The sequence below is a fragment of the Cibotium barometz genome, chromosome 42, assembly GCF_041138505.1.
Source record: "Cibotium barometz isolate CiBa-2024 chromosome 42, ASM4113850v1, whole genome shotgun sequence".
NCBI classification, from domain to species: Eukaryota; Viridiplantae; Streptophyta; class Polypodiopsida; order Cyatheales; family Cibotiaceae; genus Cibotium; species Cibotium barometz.
Window position 1 is genome coordinate 20,501,846 of NC_141087.1, and position 15,665 is coordinate 20,517,510.

Genomic DNA, 15,665 nt, shown 5'->3' on the forward strand with positions numbered 1-15,665 from the left:
TAGAATGCTTCAAAGGGCTTTTTGCATTAGAGAAAGGGGGCACATTAAATCACTTACACTTTTAAATGGTGGCTAGTTTAATGGCACCATCGTTGATTAGCATAGGAAAAACCATTAAGAGATATTTGGGTTGGGATCTGTTTAAGCCTGAAGGAGGTTTGGTGATGTGCATAGGGCTACGACAAATTAGGATGCACACACTAGAAGGAATGCTAGGGTATTGTATGAAGGATTTGCATAAGCCACACTTCAAATTTTTTTCACACAACATATCAAGTGAAGAGATTACAAGGGGTAGATAACTATATAATGCTATGTATGGCCAGGTAGACTTAAAAAATAAGGTGCATGAGTAGGCAAAGATCGGCCGCGCTGTTTGGAAAGTAATGAAACTACCTCACCTCACCCAATGTATCGACAGTAATGAAACTAGTTCCGGCATGAGTAGGCAAAGATCGGCCGCTGTTTGGAAAGTAATGAAACTACCTCACCCAATGTATCGACATCGACGAAATTTTATTCTCGGAAGAAGAGCCTGCTAGAAGATATTTCAGTCAAATGAATCCGGCAACTCGAGCCCAACATGAAGACTAAGGCAGTGACAACACTGAAGAAGAGCAACATGAGACCAACAACAACCTAGGCACTCGAAACAACCCAATTGTGGTTTGATGAGATGATGTGCAAGAACAGCCACAACAAGAGTATAACACATCTTTCCTTTTTGTCTGGGAAAGGACTACAGACTTTAAAATATCTATTGCAGAAGGACATAGTTTTGTGCCTCTATCTCCTGAGGTATGTAAATATGTGGGCCTCAGTGAGGAAGATAGTTGTTTTCTCTAGCTTTTCTACAAGTTTGTTATATGGTATGCAATGTGCAGTCCGTCCCATTGTAATTAAATGCTTTCCCTTTATGTTTAACAACACAGCCTTTTCATCACATTGTATCAAAATTGGTCAAAAACAAAAAAGGCAATATTTCCAAATTTTCTTTATTGAAAAACACGAGTGAAGCTTTCTTATGTTGTTTGCCAATATGCACCCAAAAAAAATTAATTAATAGTGTAGAGTGAATATATGCACCCAAAAAAGAATGATATATATTGATAAGAACTTGAAATGCAAATATATATATATATGTATTTGTCTTGGGCTAAGCCTAAGGTAAATGCAAACGAAACAGCGCGTTGGGGCTCAATCGTTCCAAAATGAAGCCACCACAGAACAGGAATTTCCCACAGGGGCTGGCTTGGGCCACCTAGCTGTCCATCCACAGCTTCAACGATCCACATCCTTTGATCAAGGCTGGGAGCATCTTGTCATAAGCCAATCAGAGGAGAAGTCTCGAGCGATCATGGCAAGCCTGCAGATGTACAGGAACAGGTAAGCGTGCACGGTCGTTCTACCTCAGCAGGGTTAGGGTTAGGTGTAGGAAATGTATTGTTGCAATACAGCTTGAAATGGCCCTAGGTTTAGGGCCAGGATTATGGCCTTCGTCGGGGTTACGCAATGAGCTTGATGTGGCGCCTCGGATAGGGAATGAGCTTGACAGGACGCTAGGGTTAGGATTAGGGGTGCGGCCAGGGTTAGGGTTAGTTAATGAATCACATGCCCTGTGCAAGGAGGCACAACTTAACATAGCGTTAGATTTAGGGTTAGGGATAGGTTCAGGTGATGAATCTGAAACTCTTTGCAAGGAGGGAAAGCTTGACAGGGGGCCAGGGTTAGGGTCAGAGGATCATTCCTTAAGCCTGTGCGAGGATGGATGCCTTGACAAGGAATTAGGGTTAGGATTCGATGATGAATTGCAGGGGCAGCTTCACAAGGAATTATGTGATGAACTTCAAAGTCTTTGCAAGGCCGGCCAACTTGACGAGGCACTTGATGTCCTATTCCAAAAGCAGCAAGAGAGTACTCATCTTTCTGAAGATGCAATCCGGTCTCTCTTGAAAGCATGCAACAAGAAGCGAGCTCTCACTAAGGCTAAGCTTCTGCATTCTTATATGGCCCTCCAGGGTTTTGTTCCCTCCAGCCCCCTTGCTGAACTTCTGATAAGCACTTACATCAAATGCGGGGGGCTTGAGCATGCAGTTCAGGTATTTCACATCCTGTCTTATCGAACTGTTTCTTCCTGGACATCTGTCCTATCTGGGTACACCAACAGTGGAAAAGGTGAGGAAGCACTGAGACTATACCAATTTATGCTAGATGAAGGTGTGGAGCCCTACGAACACACCTTTGTCATCCTTCTCAAAGCCTGTGGTAGCATACATGACCTAGAAAAGGGCAAAGCATTGCATGCTGATGCCCAGAGAAGGGGCCTTGATACAGATGCCTTTGTTAGTAGCACTCTCATTAGTATGTATGGTAAATGTGGGAGCATCTTGGATGCAGAAAATGTGTTTTCCGACTTGGCTAAAAATGCCATGACGTCGTGTGTGTTGTGGAGTGCAATGCTTTCAGCATATGTTGAGCAAGGGGAAGGAGAGAAGGCTTTAAGGCTGTATCGGCAAATGCGAGAGGAAGGTGTGAGTCCCAATGAGTGGGCTTTTAATGCATCCCTTCAAGCATGCTGTATAATAGCAAAGACAGAGGAAGCTGTTGTAGGAAATCAGTCATTCAAAGTGATGCCATTAGAAGTTGGCCAAGCCATACATGCTGACGCTCATAAGAGTGGGTTTCTATCAAACGACTTTGTTGTTTGCACCCTTGTGAGCATGTATGGAAAGTGTGGTAGCACTCAGAATGCTGAGAATGTGTTTGGTAGGTCGCACCATCAAAGTAGAGTAACATGGAATGCGATGCTTTCAGCTTATGTTGAGCAGGGCCAAGAAGAGAAGGCTCTACAGCTTTATAGACAAATGCAAGAGCAAGGTGTAAGTGGAGATGAGCGGACTTTTGTGATGGTTCTTCAAGCATGCTGCATCCACGCAAAGAAGGAAGCAACTACTATCGTGGAAGGTGAGGTGATAAAAGTTATGTCTCAAGCATTAGCCCACGCGTTACATGTTGATGTACGAAAGCGGAACTTTGCTTCAAATGTTTTTGTTGGTAGCACTCTTTTGAGTTTGTACGGCAAGTGTGGAATGCTTGTGGAAGCAGAAACAGTATTCGATGGGATGTCCCATCGCACTGTGGTTGCATGGACTGCAATGCTTTCAGCATATGTAGAGCTGGGTCAAGCAGAAAAGGCTTTACGGCTATATCGACAAATGCAAGATGAAGGCGTTGGTCCGAATGAGCAAACATTTGTCATGGCCCTTCAAGCATGTTGTATTCTTGGAGAGGAAGAAACTTCTAAAGTGGCATGCCTGGACATTTGCCAGGCGCTTCATGCGGATGGCCAAAAGAAGTGCTTTAGCTCGAATTTCTTTGTTTGTAGCGCCCTTGTAAGTGTTTATGGCAAGTGTGGTAGCATTGTAGAAGCTGAGAATGTGTTTGGTATGCTATCCAAGCGGGATATTGCCACATGGAACTCGATGCTCTCAGCCTATGTTGAGTTAGGTGATGGAAAGCAAGCTTTACAATTTTTCAAGCAAATGCAAGAGCAAAGTGCAAGTCCGAATGAGCGAAGCTTTGTGATGGCCCTACAAGCATGTTCCACTCTTGCAGGGAAAGAAGCTGCTACCATTGTACATGGCCGATGGATCAAGGTGATATCATTGGAAATTGGTCAAGCCTTACATGTCGATGCTCGGAGAGCGGACTTGGAATCACAGGTCTTTGTGAGTAGCAGTCTTGTTAGCATGTATGGTAATTGCGGGGGCATCTTGGAAGCAGAGGACGTGTTTGGGAAGATATCTCAGCGTAATGTGGTGGTATGGAACGCAATGCTTTCAGCATACATAGATCAAGGACAAGGAGAGCAAGTGTTACAGCTGTACATACAAATGCACAAGGAAGGTGCGTCTTTTGATGATGTTACATTAGTTTGCGTCTTGCAAGCCTCCAGCGAGACAGGAAACGTGGAAACGTGTAGAGAAATCCATGCTCTTATTGTCTTTGCAGGATATGATCTAAGCCCTCTTTTGGCGACAACTCTCATTCACGCATATGGGGGTTGTGCAAGCATGGAGGATGCTCAGGTAGTATTTGATGCACTGCCCCAGCTTGATGCAACACTATGGAGTGCATTGATTGCAGGTTATTCCCAAGATGGAAATGTTGCAGCAAGCCATCAAACTTTTGAGAAAATGCAGCAGGCTGGTATCAAGCCGGATGGTCTCACAATACTGTCACTTCTTTCTGCTTGCAGTCATGATGGACTCGTGGACAAAGGTATTGAGTACTTTGAAATTATGAGCAGGGATTACGTGCTAGCTCCAGAGATCGAGCACTATGCCTGCATGATAGACCTTCTTGGGCGTGTTGGAGATTTTAAAAGAGTGGGGGACACTTTGTCAAGAATGTCAATGCAGCCTAGTCTGGCCATGTGGTTATCTTTGCTAGGTGCGTGTCGGAAGCATGGCCATGTAGAGCTTGGAAAGAGTGCATTTGATCATGCAGTGCAACTACAGCCCAAGCAATCTGCTGCATACGTTGTGATGTCAAACATTTATGCTGATGCTGAACTTTATCAGTGGGTCGAGAAGAGTGAATATGTGTGGAAGAACCCTGGCTAGAGCTGGATCTGTGTTACAAGTGAAGTTAGTAAAATAACCTTTGCCAGAGATGGATCAGTATTTGAGAGATGGTGTGTGGGTCCTTGCACTATAGACTTATGGAGTGAGCTGTGAGCACCTGTAACATGTCTATGATTGAGTTTTGAACCTGATGGATAGAGGCTTTGTTCAAGCATGAAATTGCTGATTACGATCAGGTTCTCTTGACTGTTTTAGGCTGGCTGTAACACCTGGGCAAGATGATGTGGGATCAATCTGGATGCGGAAAAGCTTGTGCGTGCATACAGTATGTCATCATGGCAGAAGGAGATGGAAGGGAGGCAAATTATACCAAATGATGAGAATTGAGCTCTTCTGAAAGCTGGCAAATACCTCATGGGACATCCTAGTTGTGACAGTTACAAGGTATACAAACAAGTCAAACGGGCCTCAAGCTAGATGTATCATGGGCTCGACAAGGTAAAGTGTGTAGCCCCCCTGAAGACTCTTTTCCATCTCATAGAATTAGTTGCAAGTCCTTGAATTGTTTCCACAAAGAAACAAAAACTGCGAGGTGTTGGCTTTGGTGATCTAAGGGGAGAATATGGAAAAAAGGATTAAGACAACTCGTTAGTACCAATCCAAAAAGTGGGCAATTTTGGGTGCACATATTGTCTAACTGCATGTTTTCTTTCCATCTTGCACATTATAGAATTCGGTACTCTTGTTTTGAATTATGAAATGATAAAATGAATGTTGAACCTTACCTTCTACACAAGTAGAACCGGCGTGAAGAAAAGCATCAACACAACATCATGAACATAGCACCGGGAAAACCAAGAAGTACAAAACATTAAGAATTACAATAGAGCCAACAGGGGCTAACCGTACCCAACATTATAACATAAAATTTGAACAGGAAGTATCAAGGGCCAACCACCACCACCACATCAAAAAAAAGAAGTGCAAAAAAAGCAATAGAAGGGACAACTACATCAACCATACAACATCAACAAGCAAAGTGCATCAAAACCAATATAAGGATTAACTCTACAAGTACCTACGCATATAAGAAAACTTAAGTTGAGTGATTGCAATTTTTCAGGTGCAAAGAGCCACAAGTTCATACTCTTAGATTATAAAAAAGGGTTATTGGCTTTAGACCCTTAGGCAAAGCAAGCCATGGTGAGTTCACGGGTGGTCTTGGAGCAACTTTTTCTGATGGAGGAAAGGCTTCCCTCACCATCTTCATCTTGCACAGAAAGTTTGATTGAGCATTGTATTAAGGACTGGACAGCAAAAAAAAATCAAGATCTTTCTCTTTGCATACTATATTTCAAAAAAGTGTGTTGCAATATGTCAAAAGAGAAGTAAAGACCATCACTTTTACATTTGATACCTGAAGAGCCTAAAACAAAATACCGACCATCTAGAAAGATCAATTTTACTAATAGTGTATATATGCTTTTAAATATCAATTTGAATATTTGTAATATTTATAAAATCCTAATTTGAATTTTATGTTTTGAAAAATTCATCATGTCACTACACACATCCCACTGCGCCCTATTTCGCCGCCCATTTCCCCCCTGCAGCCCTCTCTGCCCTGTGCCCCGCCCTCCACCGCCTTCTCCTCCGCCCACCCAGCTCCTCCTCCGCGTTGTTGTCCTCTCCCGTTTTCTTCTTGCGCCCGTCCGCCTGCCCTTTCGCCGACCTTCCGTCTGCTTGTGACCCTTCTTCCACCCCGCTCCTTCCCCCGATAGGTACTCTTCAGCTTTTGGGTGACCGCCCGTGGTCTTTGCTACCCGGAGGACTCTCAGGTGGTCAGACTTCTCTCACTCCGGATTCGTGTCGCTTCTCTGGAGAACTTAGCCCATCAGTTGGCGATCCCCCATCTCAGCGGATGGACTTCTCCAGGTTCTCGGGCTTCATCTGTCGGCAGATGGGACACTTAGCCCGTGCTTATCCTCGTAGCATTGCGGCACCCAGGGCATCTGTTGTCCCAGCGATCACGGCTCCAATTGTGAAGCCCCCGCTCCGTCCACGCCACCCTCCCTCCTCTCCCCCTTCTACCTCCTCCAACGGCACCTCACCCCGAGAAGGAGCAAGCTCAGGAGTGGCAGGCATTTGGCGACTACAACTAGTTGCCAGTGCGCGCAAGCCCAGCCTCAGCGCCAACTCTCACCCCGCCACCGCCCCATGGGCGGCTGCTGATTCATAGCTCGATTACATGCTTATTCATAGCATAGCTCGATTACATGCTTATTCATAGCTCGATGTAATCAGCTAGCTGCTATTAGATTTGTTGCATGGTGGCTACCGACAGAATTAGATAGGGTAGGTGAAAGCATACATGGAGATAGGGGTATGGAGATAGGGGTATTGTTGCACATGAAGAAAAAGGGAGAGAGTTTTTTGGTGAGGTTTGGTATGAGAGAGCTCTCTGAGAGCCTTGGTGTTGAGCTAAGAGAGCTTGCTCTGGTCTTGTGAGTTTGTTTTGAAGTTGGTTATCAGTTTGTTTTGAAGTTGGTTATCTGAGGGATTCTTCTATGTTGAAAGCGATGTGGGTTTGCGAAAGAGAAGACTAAGGTGTGTCCGGAGCAGGGAGTTGCAGGAGTGGGAGAGAGTTTTTTGTGGTGGATGGTGTCCCACAACCTCCCTGGAGCACTACTGTTAGAACTTGGACCAGTCTTGAGGATTGCTCAAGCTATTCCTGTTGTACCAGCCAAAGAAGCCTGCAGATAGTTTCTGCAATTGAATGATTGATGATGATTAATCTCAAATGGGGCATTTCCCATGGAAGCATGCACCGTGTTACTATAGGCAAACTCTACAAGTGGAAGATACTTCTCCCAGGCACTCTTTTGATTTGCCACATAACACTTCAACAAATCCAACATAGCAGAATTTGTAGCCTCACTTTAACCATCTGTTCGGGAGTGATAAGCAGATGAGAACTCAAGCTTAGTGCCCATGTTGTCAAATAGAGCCCTCCAAAAGAGGCTCGTAGTCTTGGGATCTCTATCCCCAACAATGGACTTAGGCATACCAGTGATGCTTGAATACGTGAGCAAGGAAAAGCTTCACCATATAATCGGCTTTAATGGTTTTCTTGACGGCGAGCAAGAAGTGAGCTTGCTTGCTAAACTTGTCAACGATGGTCCAAATAGCATCATTCCCATGCGGGGATCTAGGCAAGTCCATAATGAAGTCCATAGTAATGCTTTCCCATGGCTGCGAGGGAATAGGCAAAGGCTAAAGCAAACGTGGAGGATTTTGCCTATCAAATATCTTTCTATCACGTGTACTATAGGTAAAATATCTCTATGACCAAGATAAGGTGGGGCATGACATTCCTCCATAACCTTTGGATGCATATCCTTCACCACACATAAGCAGTTATCCTTCATAAGATAACCCTCTTTGATCACATAAGAGGCATGCAAGTGACCAGCCATCAAATCAGACCATATATGGAAAAAATTAGTGTCTAACCAAATGATACAAATCACACATGGCAGATAAGTCCCCATGAGAGGCCATTGAAACTGCAGCCACATACGGCTTCCTGGACAAAGCATCTACCATTGCATTCTTGTTTCCCAGAGTATGTACAATCTGAAAATGAAACATCGAAAGAAAGTTTGCCATTCTCATTTGCTTCTCTGAGAGCTTTGTTTGAGATAGAAAGTACCTCAAGCTTTGATGATCTGTCTTGACTACAAATTCAGCCCTAAGAAGATAATGCTTTTATATTTTTAAGGCATGAATTACAACCAAGATCTCTTTTTCATAAATGTCCATATGGATCTCGGCATCATGCAATCGACGGCTTTGCATGACCATCTTGATTTAGGACAACCCCTATACGATTCCCACATGCATCACATTCCACCACCGTGAATGGCTTTTTCAAGTCGGGAACAATCAACACGATCCCACAAATGATAGCATTTTTGAGTTGCAAGAAGGTATCTCGCTCATTTGAAGTCCATTTGAGGGCATCTTTCTTCTTTGTAAGATCATGTAATGGCGAGGCAATCCTAGCGAAATGCCTTATGAATCGCCTATAATATGAACATAACCCAAGAAAGCTACGCACTTCATGAATGGTTTCAATTTTAGTAGGATCCATTCTTGCACCATCTTTGGGTATAATGTGTCCCAAATAGTGTATCTCTGAGAGAAAGAACTCACTTTTCTTAGCATTTATGAAGAGTTTATGCTTTACGATGGGGTCGAAATATCCTCTCCATCATATGGTCGAATGTTGTCGGGGCATTTGTAAGGCCAAAAGGCATCACCAAAAACTTATACAATCCAAAAGTTGTCTTCCTGAATGCGGTTTTATGGGGATACTACACGGATCTGGTGATAGCCACTCTTTAAGTCTATATGGCTGAAATAAGTCGAGCCATCAAGCTTATCCAAGATGTCATCTATGTGTGGTGGGATTGGAAATCAGTGCTTGATGGTGAGCTTGTTTAGAGCTCGATAATCCACACACCTGCGGAATGATCCATCCTTCTTTTGCACAAGAAGCACATGATAACAAAAGGGTGAGGAGCTTGGCTGAACCAAACCCTTCTCCAAAAGCTCATTAACTTGCTTCATGATTTCTTCCTGTTGTGCGGCACTCACACGATATGCGGGTTTGTTAGGTGGGGAACTACCTGGCACAAGATCTATGCAATGATCCTTGGACCTCTCAGGAGGTAGTTCTCCTGGCAATGCATCGACAAAACAATCTTTATATGCATCAAGAAAATTCAGCCTATCTTGAGCAATACATCCACATTCACATGACTTTTTTCAATCTTGTCACACGAACAAAAACCAAATACGCGGAAAGACTCTTTTTCATTGCCTTATTAATTTGATGTTAGATACAACTGGGATGGAGTCCCCCTCTTTGCTAGCATCAATGACATGCAGGCGACCTTTATGCATAAAAGTGATCCTATTGGTTTTATATTCTTTGCGTGGCTTAAGGAGAAATCAAGAAATGCTCATGATCCAATAGCCATGTATATGTATGCGCAACTTTCCAATAACAGGAGTCACCTACACCTCTTTGCCAACAAAAGCAGCCTCTGCCTCAATCTGGGGTCCCATGTCCCCAATCTCTATGCCCAAGGCTGCTGCCATTTTTGTAGAGATGAAGTTATCTGTCGCACAATCATCAAACATAAACAAGGTAGGCTGATCCTTGATTTGTCCCCAAGCTTTACATTCTACCCTCTCTTTGCCATCATGCTTAGTGCTACCTTGTACGTCGGGAATGGCATGCACATTAGCCTCAGAGAATCGTTTTCAAGCCTTGGAGATTTCTCTGCAGATCCAATTCCCTAGGATCACTCAATACATGTCCCCTCGGGTCCCTTCCCAAGAGCTGGACCAACCATACCCTGCTCCAGAGACATCTCAGTCTCTCTCTCTCTCTCCCCAAGACACTCCTCCTTCCCCACGTGCCCCTCCTCCCTTGGGCTTACTCTCTCCTTCGCCCCAAAGAGGGAAGCTTCATCTTCCTCCTCATCAAGTGGAGTGCTCCACAACCATTCTCCTTCTCTGACTCCGTGGAGACCCATGTCCTCTCCTCTCCCATCACCATTCTCCTTCTCTGACTCCGTGGAGACCCATGTCCTCTCCTCTCCCATCACCATTAGGGGGTCTCTCTTCATGGGGCTTCCGCTGGACCATGTCTTCTTCCACTAGCTTCTAGTGAATGTAGGACAATTCTCAGGGGATCATGTGTCCCTTTGGGTTTGCATCGTCATGTACCACTCTCGTCCCACCCCAGTCAATGTCGAAGCGATGGTTTTCTCCTTCCCCTTGGTGGGCGTGGCTCGTGAGCATGGCTCTAGGGATCTGTGTGTGGGATGATGAGGTCGTGACCCACACCATCCAAGATCAGGGATGATATTTAGTTCACATTTGGGGGACAGCCACTCTTCAATTTCTTTCGCCTTAGCTTCACAATGGAGTGTGGGAGTTTAGTTAGACACTTCCACCGAGAGGTGGTCGCACTAGAGGATGCCGTGTTCACTGACTTCCACTATTCCCCATCGAAACCTGCTCTGAAGATTAGTTGCACCATGGAGAGACTCGCCATGGTACACCGCTTAGCTTTTTGTGATATGTAGTATATGCTTAGTTCTATGACTATAGATGTATCGTATCCTAGAGATGTATGTATGTTAATTCATGTGCTTCTGACTATATAACCAGTCATGGTTAGTGGTTTAGGGATCTGCAAAAAGGAAAAACATCAAGGTGGTGATAATACTGTATATTCTATTGTACATGTTGGTGGTAAGGTGCCACTGTCTATGTAAGGATGACAAATTGAAATATCTGGCTGATGTACTTCATGTTTCAACTGTTGGACAAATGGTTGAGAGCAAGGTCTACAAGTGAGGTTTAATCCTCATGGATGTTATGGAGAAGATTTTACTAACTAGTGTTACATGTTTATAAAGGAGAACATAATTGACATAATAATGTTTACATTAGACGTAAACATGTCTATAGTGAAGGCTGCAATGTTTGCACATGGTACATGTGTGATTGCAGACATGAATATTTGGTATAAACGCATTGATCATGTTAATATTTAGTGAGTTGAAGAATATGCAGACCCAAAGTATTATTATAGGTTTATCGAAGTTCAAAGTACTTGGTTGATGTACTTCATGTTCCAACTGTTAGAGACAAATGGTCAAGCGAGGTCTATAAGTGAGGTTTAACACTCATGGTTGTTATGTAGAAGATTTTAATAACCAGTGTTACGTGGTTGCAAACGAGAATAAAATTAGTAGAATGTTTATATTAGATGTAAACATGCTTGAAATGAAGGTTGTAATGTTTGCACATGGTACATGTGATTATAAACATAAATATATAGCATAAACTCATTGGTTATATCAATATTCAGCGGAGTTGAAGAATATACAATCTCAAACTATTGCTATAAGTTTACCAAAGTTCAAAGTGAATAGAATGCACAAAGTATGTGAAGTATGTCAATTAGGAAAATAGTTTAAGCATGTATTTCCAAATGATAAGAATGTAAGTCAAAGACCTTAAGATGATGTGCATTCTGATTTAGTCAAAGGATATTGTTATTATATATCTTGTATTGATGATCACACTAGGAAGGCTATGGTTGAGAAAGGCAAAGACCTTAAGATGATGTGCATTCTGATTTAGTCAAAGGATATTGTTATTATATATCTTGTATTGATGATCACACTAGGAAGGCTATGGTTGAGAAAGGCAAAGGCATGCATATAAAATGCCTAAGAGATTAGATGTTTACACACTTTGAGAGCTTCAAGGTTTGAGAAAGATAAAGGCATGCACATAAAATGCCTAAGATGAGATGGTGGAAGAGAATATTTCTCTAACGAATTCATGATTATCCAAGAGAGCATGAAATAAAGAGACAGTTTACATGTAGGTACACCTTGCAAGAAAATGGGGTTACAAAAAGATTATTGGAGAAGTTTCCCGTGTATTGGAGAAGTTTCTCATGTATTGATGAATGAGAAAGAAATATCTCATTGTTTTTCGATTGAAGTAGTAGTAACTATAGTTTATATTACAAAAAGAATCTCCACTTTTGAGTTCTTAGTATGATACTTGAATAAAAGTAAAATTTTACTATTAGAAAACAAAATTTGGCACACTTGAAAGTGTTTGGTGCATTGCATATATAAATGTACCAGATGGGGGGAGAAGTACATTGGAAAAATATATCTTTATTATATATTCTCTTAAGTGGAAAGGTTATAGATGATATAAACCTTTCTATTCAAGTCAGATGAGTAGAAAGGTTATAGATGATATAACCCCAAGTCTACAAGTGAGATGCGAGTGAGCATGGATATTGTGTTTGATGAGATAAGTAGCTGACATACACTAGTGAAGGATTTCATAGAGGTTGATGTAAAACAACAATGTGACTACAACAATGAATGGAGAGCACTAATCACATGTACTTAGTGGATTAATAAAGTCTTGTAGCAATGGATCTATTGTTAGACCTTGGTCAGGAAGATTGAGGGAGAATGCCAAGAATTTTGACACATCATTTGGTGGTACTACAAGTATTGAAAATTCAACAAATTCACATAAATTAAGGAAAAATAGAAGATAGATCATACTTCGTCATTTCTTTGTTGATAGAGATAATGTCTTAGAATAGAGCCATGTGATGAGGAGATTAGGATATCGTGCACACCTATTATACAAAGAGCCAAAGCAATGTTGAGAATACTTGGCAGTGATCTAGGTGTACGCAGGTCTACATGGATCAAATATCCAATAGACAGCAGGTTAAGATATGATAGGTATATATTCCATCCTTATCCATATATGGTCAAAGTAATATAAGAGATAGAGTCTACATGTTTTGAGAAGGTACTTGGATATAAGCATTGGAAAGACACACTTAGATGTAGCTAGGAGAATACTCAGGTATATAAAGTCCATAATATACTATTGACTTCTCTATGAGGCTGGAGTATAGGTACAAGTTTATAGTACAAGTACAAGTTTATAGGTATATAGAATGGATTGGTAATGTCTTAGCCTAGGAGAGATCTACTAGTAGTTTTATGTTTTCTTTTAGAAGTGATGTTATAAGCTAGCAAAATAGAGTAAGAAGTAGCTAATGGTTTTCTTTATCGAGTACAAAGGAGGCTACACTACAAGGAAAAGCGACCATAGGCGTGTTTTTATACGCATTTTGACAACATGCTTTAAAATGTTACGGGCGCGTTTATAATCGCGTCTAAAGTCGCGTCTATAGACATGCGTCTATGTGTGCGTCTATTTTGGCACCTATATACGCGTCTATAGACATGCGTCTATGTGTGCGTCTATTTTGGCACCTATATACGCGTCTATAAGCACGTCTATAATGATATAAACGTACATATAGAACATATATAGACGCGTATATAGACGCCTATATAGACGCTTTTATAGCCTCTATTATAAAAGTGCTTATAGATGCACATATAGACGCTTTTATAGCCTCTATTATAAAAGTGCTTATAGATGCACATATAGACGTGCTTATAGACGCATAAATTGATGCGCTTATAGATGTGCTCTGAAATTTAAATAAATTTCAGAGAACTACCTCTGCAGATGTACAGCTGCATTTTCTACACATGCAGCTGCATTTTCTACACAAGCAACTCTCTGGTTTAAGGTTTGCTTACTTGTACATAGATCAACAAAGATATCAACATAAAAACTTAAATTAAAGATAGATATGTACAAAAAGATTTGTGAACACACTTCGAATATTGATTAAAGAAGATGAGAAATTACATTTTATATCCAAAACTTTCTCCATACATGATCGTAGCCACATAAGGATTGAATAAAAACATAGATACATAAAGAAGATGAAAAATTTCATCTTATATCCAAGAAATTGTCCATACATAATGAGGCTTGAAAAAGAAACATAGTTGCATAAACCAAAACTATACATGAAGAAACATAGTTGCATAAACCAAAACTATACATGAAGAAAAACTACTCGGAGGAGTCATCACTCTCTGAGTCATCTTATGTCTACACAAAGTGAAGATATATATAAATAAATAGAAAGTATTATAAAGGTCGAAACATGTTTTGTAAATAAAAATAAAAAGTATTACCTGCATTGGTGTTCTCCTTGCTCGATTGTATTGTTTGTCGGAGATGATCCCTTCATCGTCGTGAAGGTAATCCCATGTATCTTCTCTACTATGGCGATGATGGTAGCCAGTCTCTGCTGGGGTAGGATCTCTACCCACACAATGTCATGCTACATCACAAGATAAGCATTATAACACAACTCAAATAGAGAGAATACAAAGAAAAAACATGAAGTTGCACTATACATACAAACTCGGCCTCCCATGATGCACGACCTCCAGATCCAAAGTGCGACGATCCATATCGTTCCATTTGTATTCGCCGCGCTTCTCTTTGTTGTTCGTTCACTACTCCTTCTAGGAGCTCCGTCTTGGCTTTGTTCCACTTGTCCTTATGAGCAGTAGATGGCTTGCCGTGTCCATTTTGACCAGCATCTATTTGGGCTTTCTCGTCCTTTGCATGTCTCCTTACTAGAGACCTCATATTCTTAAGTATGTATTTGATTTTGTGTTGCATGTCTCCTTACTAGAGACCTCATATTCTTAAGTATGTATTTGATTTTGTGTTGCGTCCATCTACTGTTAAAGCTTTGGTTATGAGGATTAGGATACTTCTTGTGGACAGCTTTAATGCAATCATCCACTAGGATCTTCATGTATAAAGCAGTCTTTATAGTGTGCAAAAACTACTTGGCGCAAGTAGTTTACCACCTCCTTCCCACAAGAGTCATCAACTATGCTGCCCACATCTATGATATCATAATATGATATATCACCATGATGTGGTGGTGACTCTAAAGAACTATCCCCACCCCCAAAGCACTACCCTAGGCATCCTCTATCTCCTCTACCTCCACTCTCAGTGCTAGTGTGGCATGAGGTACGACCGCCACTATCTCCGTGACTACCCTCTCTACGACGACGGCTGCCACTCTCATGAGAGCCATGATGACTGTGAGGTGTCACATCTCTTGAAGGTGCAGGTGTAGGAGATGTTGTAGCACTAACTAGGGCTGACGGATAAGGGGTGAATGTAAACGCAGGTGAAGTGCCTAGCAAGGGTAAAGTGCCTGGCAAGGGAATCTGTTGGGATGTGGGCAGACCTGATGTAAAGGGGTGCCTGTTGCATAGGCTGCCAACTGCTTGGGGGTGGGAGTATAGCCAAAGATGGCCTCCACCTCCCTAGCAAACCATCGTTGAGACTCAATGAGAGCCTCAACTTGTGGTTCTATGGGACAAGAGGACGAGGACCCTCCCTAGCAAACCATCGTTGAGACTCGATGAGAGTCTCAACCTGTGGTTCTATGGGACAAGAGGACGAGGACCCAGGCCACATCTATACAAACAAAGAAAATATTATGAAATGAATATTTTTCGGCTCTTTAAGTCAATTGACCCCCGGGAA

The 15,665-nt window shown here is 42.0% G+C and overlaps 1 protein-coding gene across 1 annotated transcript; it reads left to right on the forward strand.

Moving 5' to 3' along the window:
• Window positions 1-375: 375 nt before the first annotated feature.
• LOC147614247 (putative pentatricopeptide repeat-containing protein At3g01580) lies at window positions 376-5,346 on the forward strand. Its single transcript, XM_086780792.1, has 2 exons — window positions 376-473; window positions 1,168-5,346. The coding sequence occupies exon 2, from the start codon at window positions 1,464-1,466 to the stop codon at window positions 4,623-4,625; it is 3,162 nt and encodes a 1,053-aa protein (XP_086636918.1). The 5' UTR covers window positions 376-473; window positions 1,168-1,463; the 3' UTR covers window positions 4,626-5,346.
• Window positions 5,347-15,665: the final 10,319 nt, after the last annotated feature.

Coding starts and splice junctions, on each gene's coding strand:
- LOC147614247 (XM_086780792.1), top strand. CDS start 1,464: ATGGCCCTAGGTTTAGGGCCAGGATTATGGCCTTCGTCGGGGTTACGC.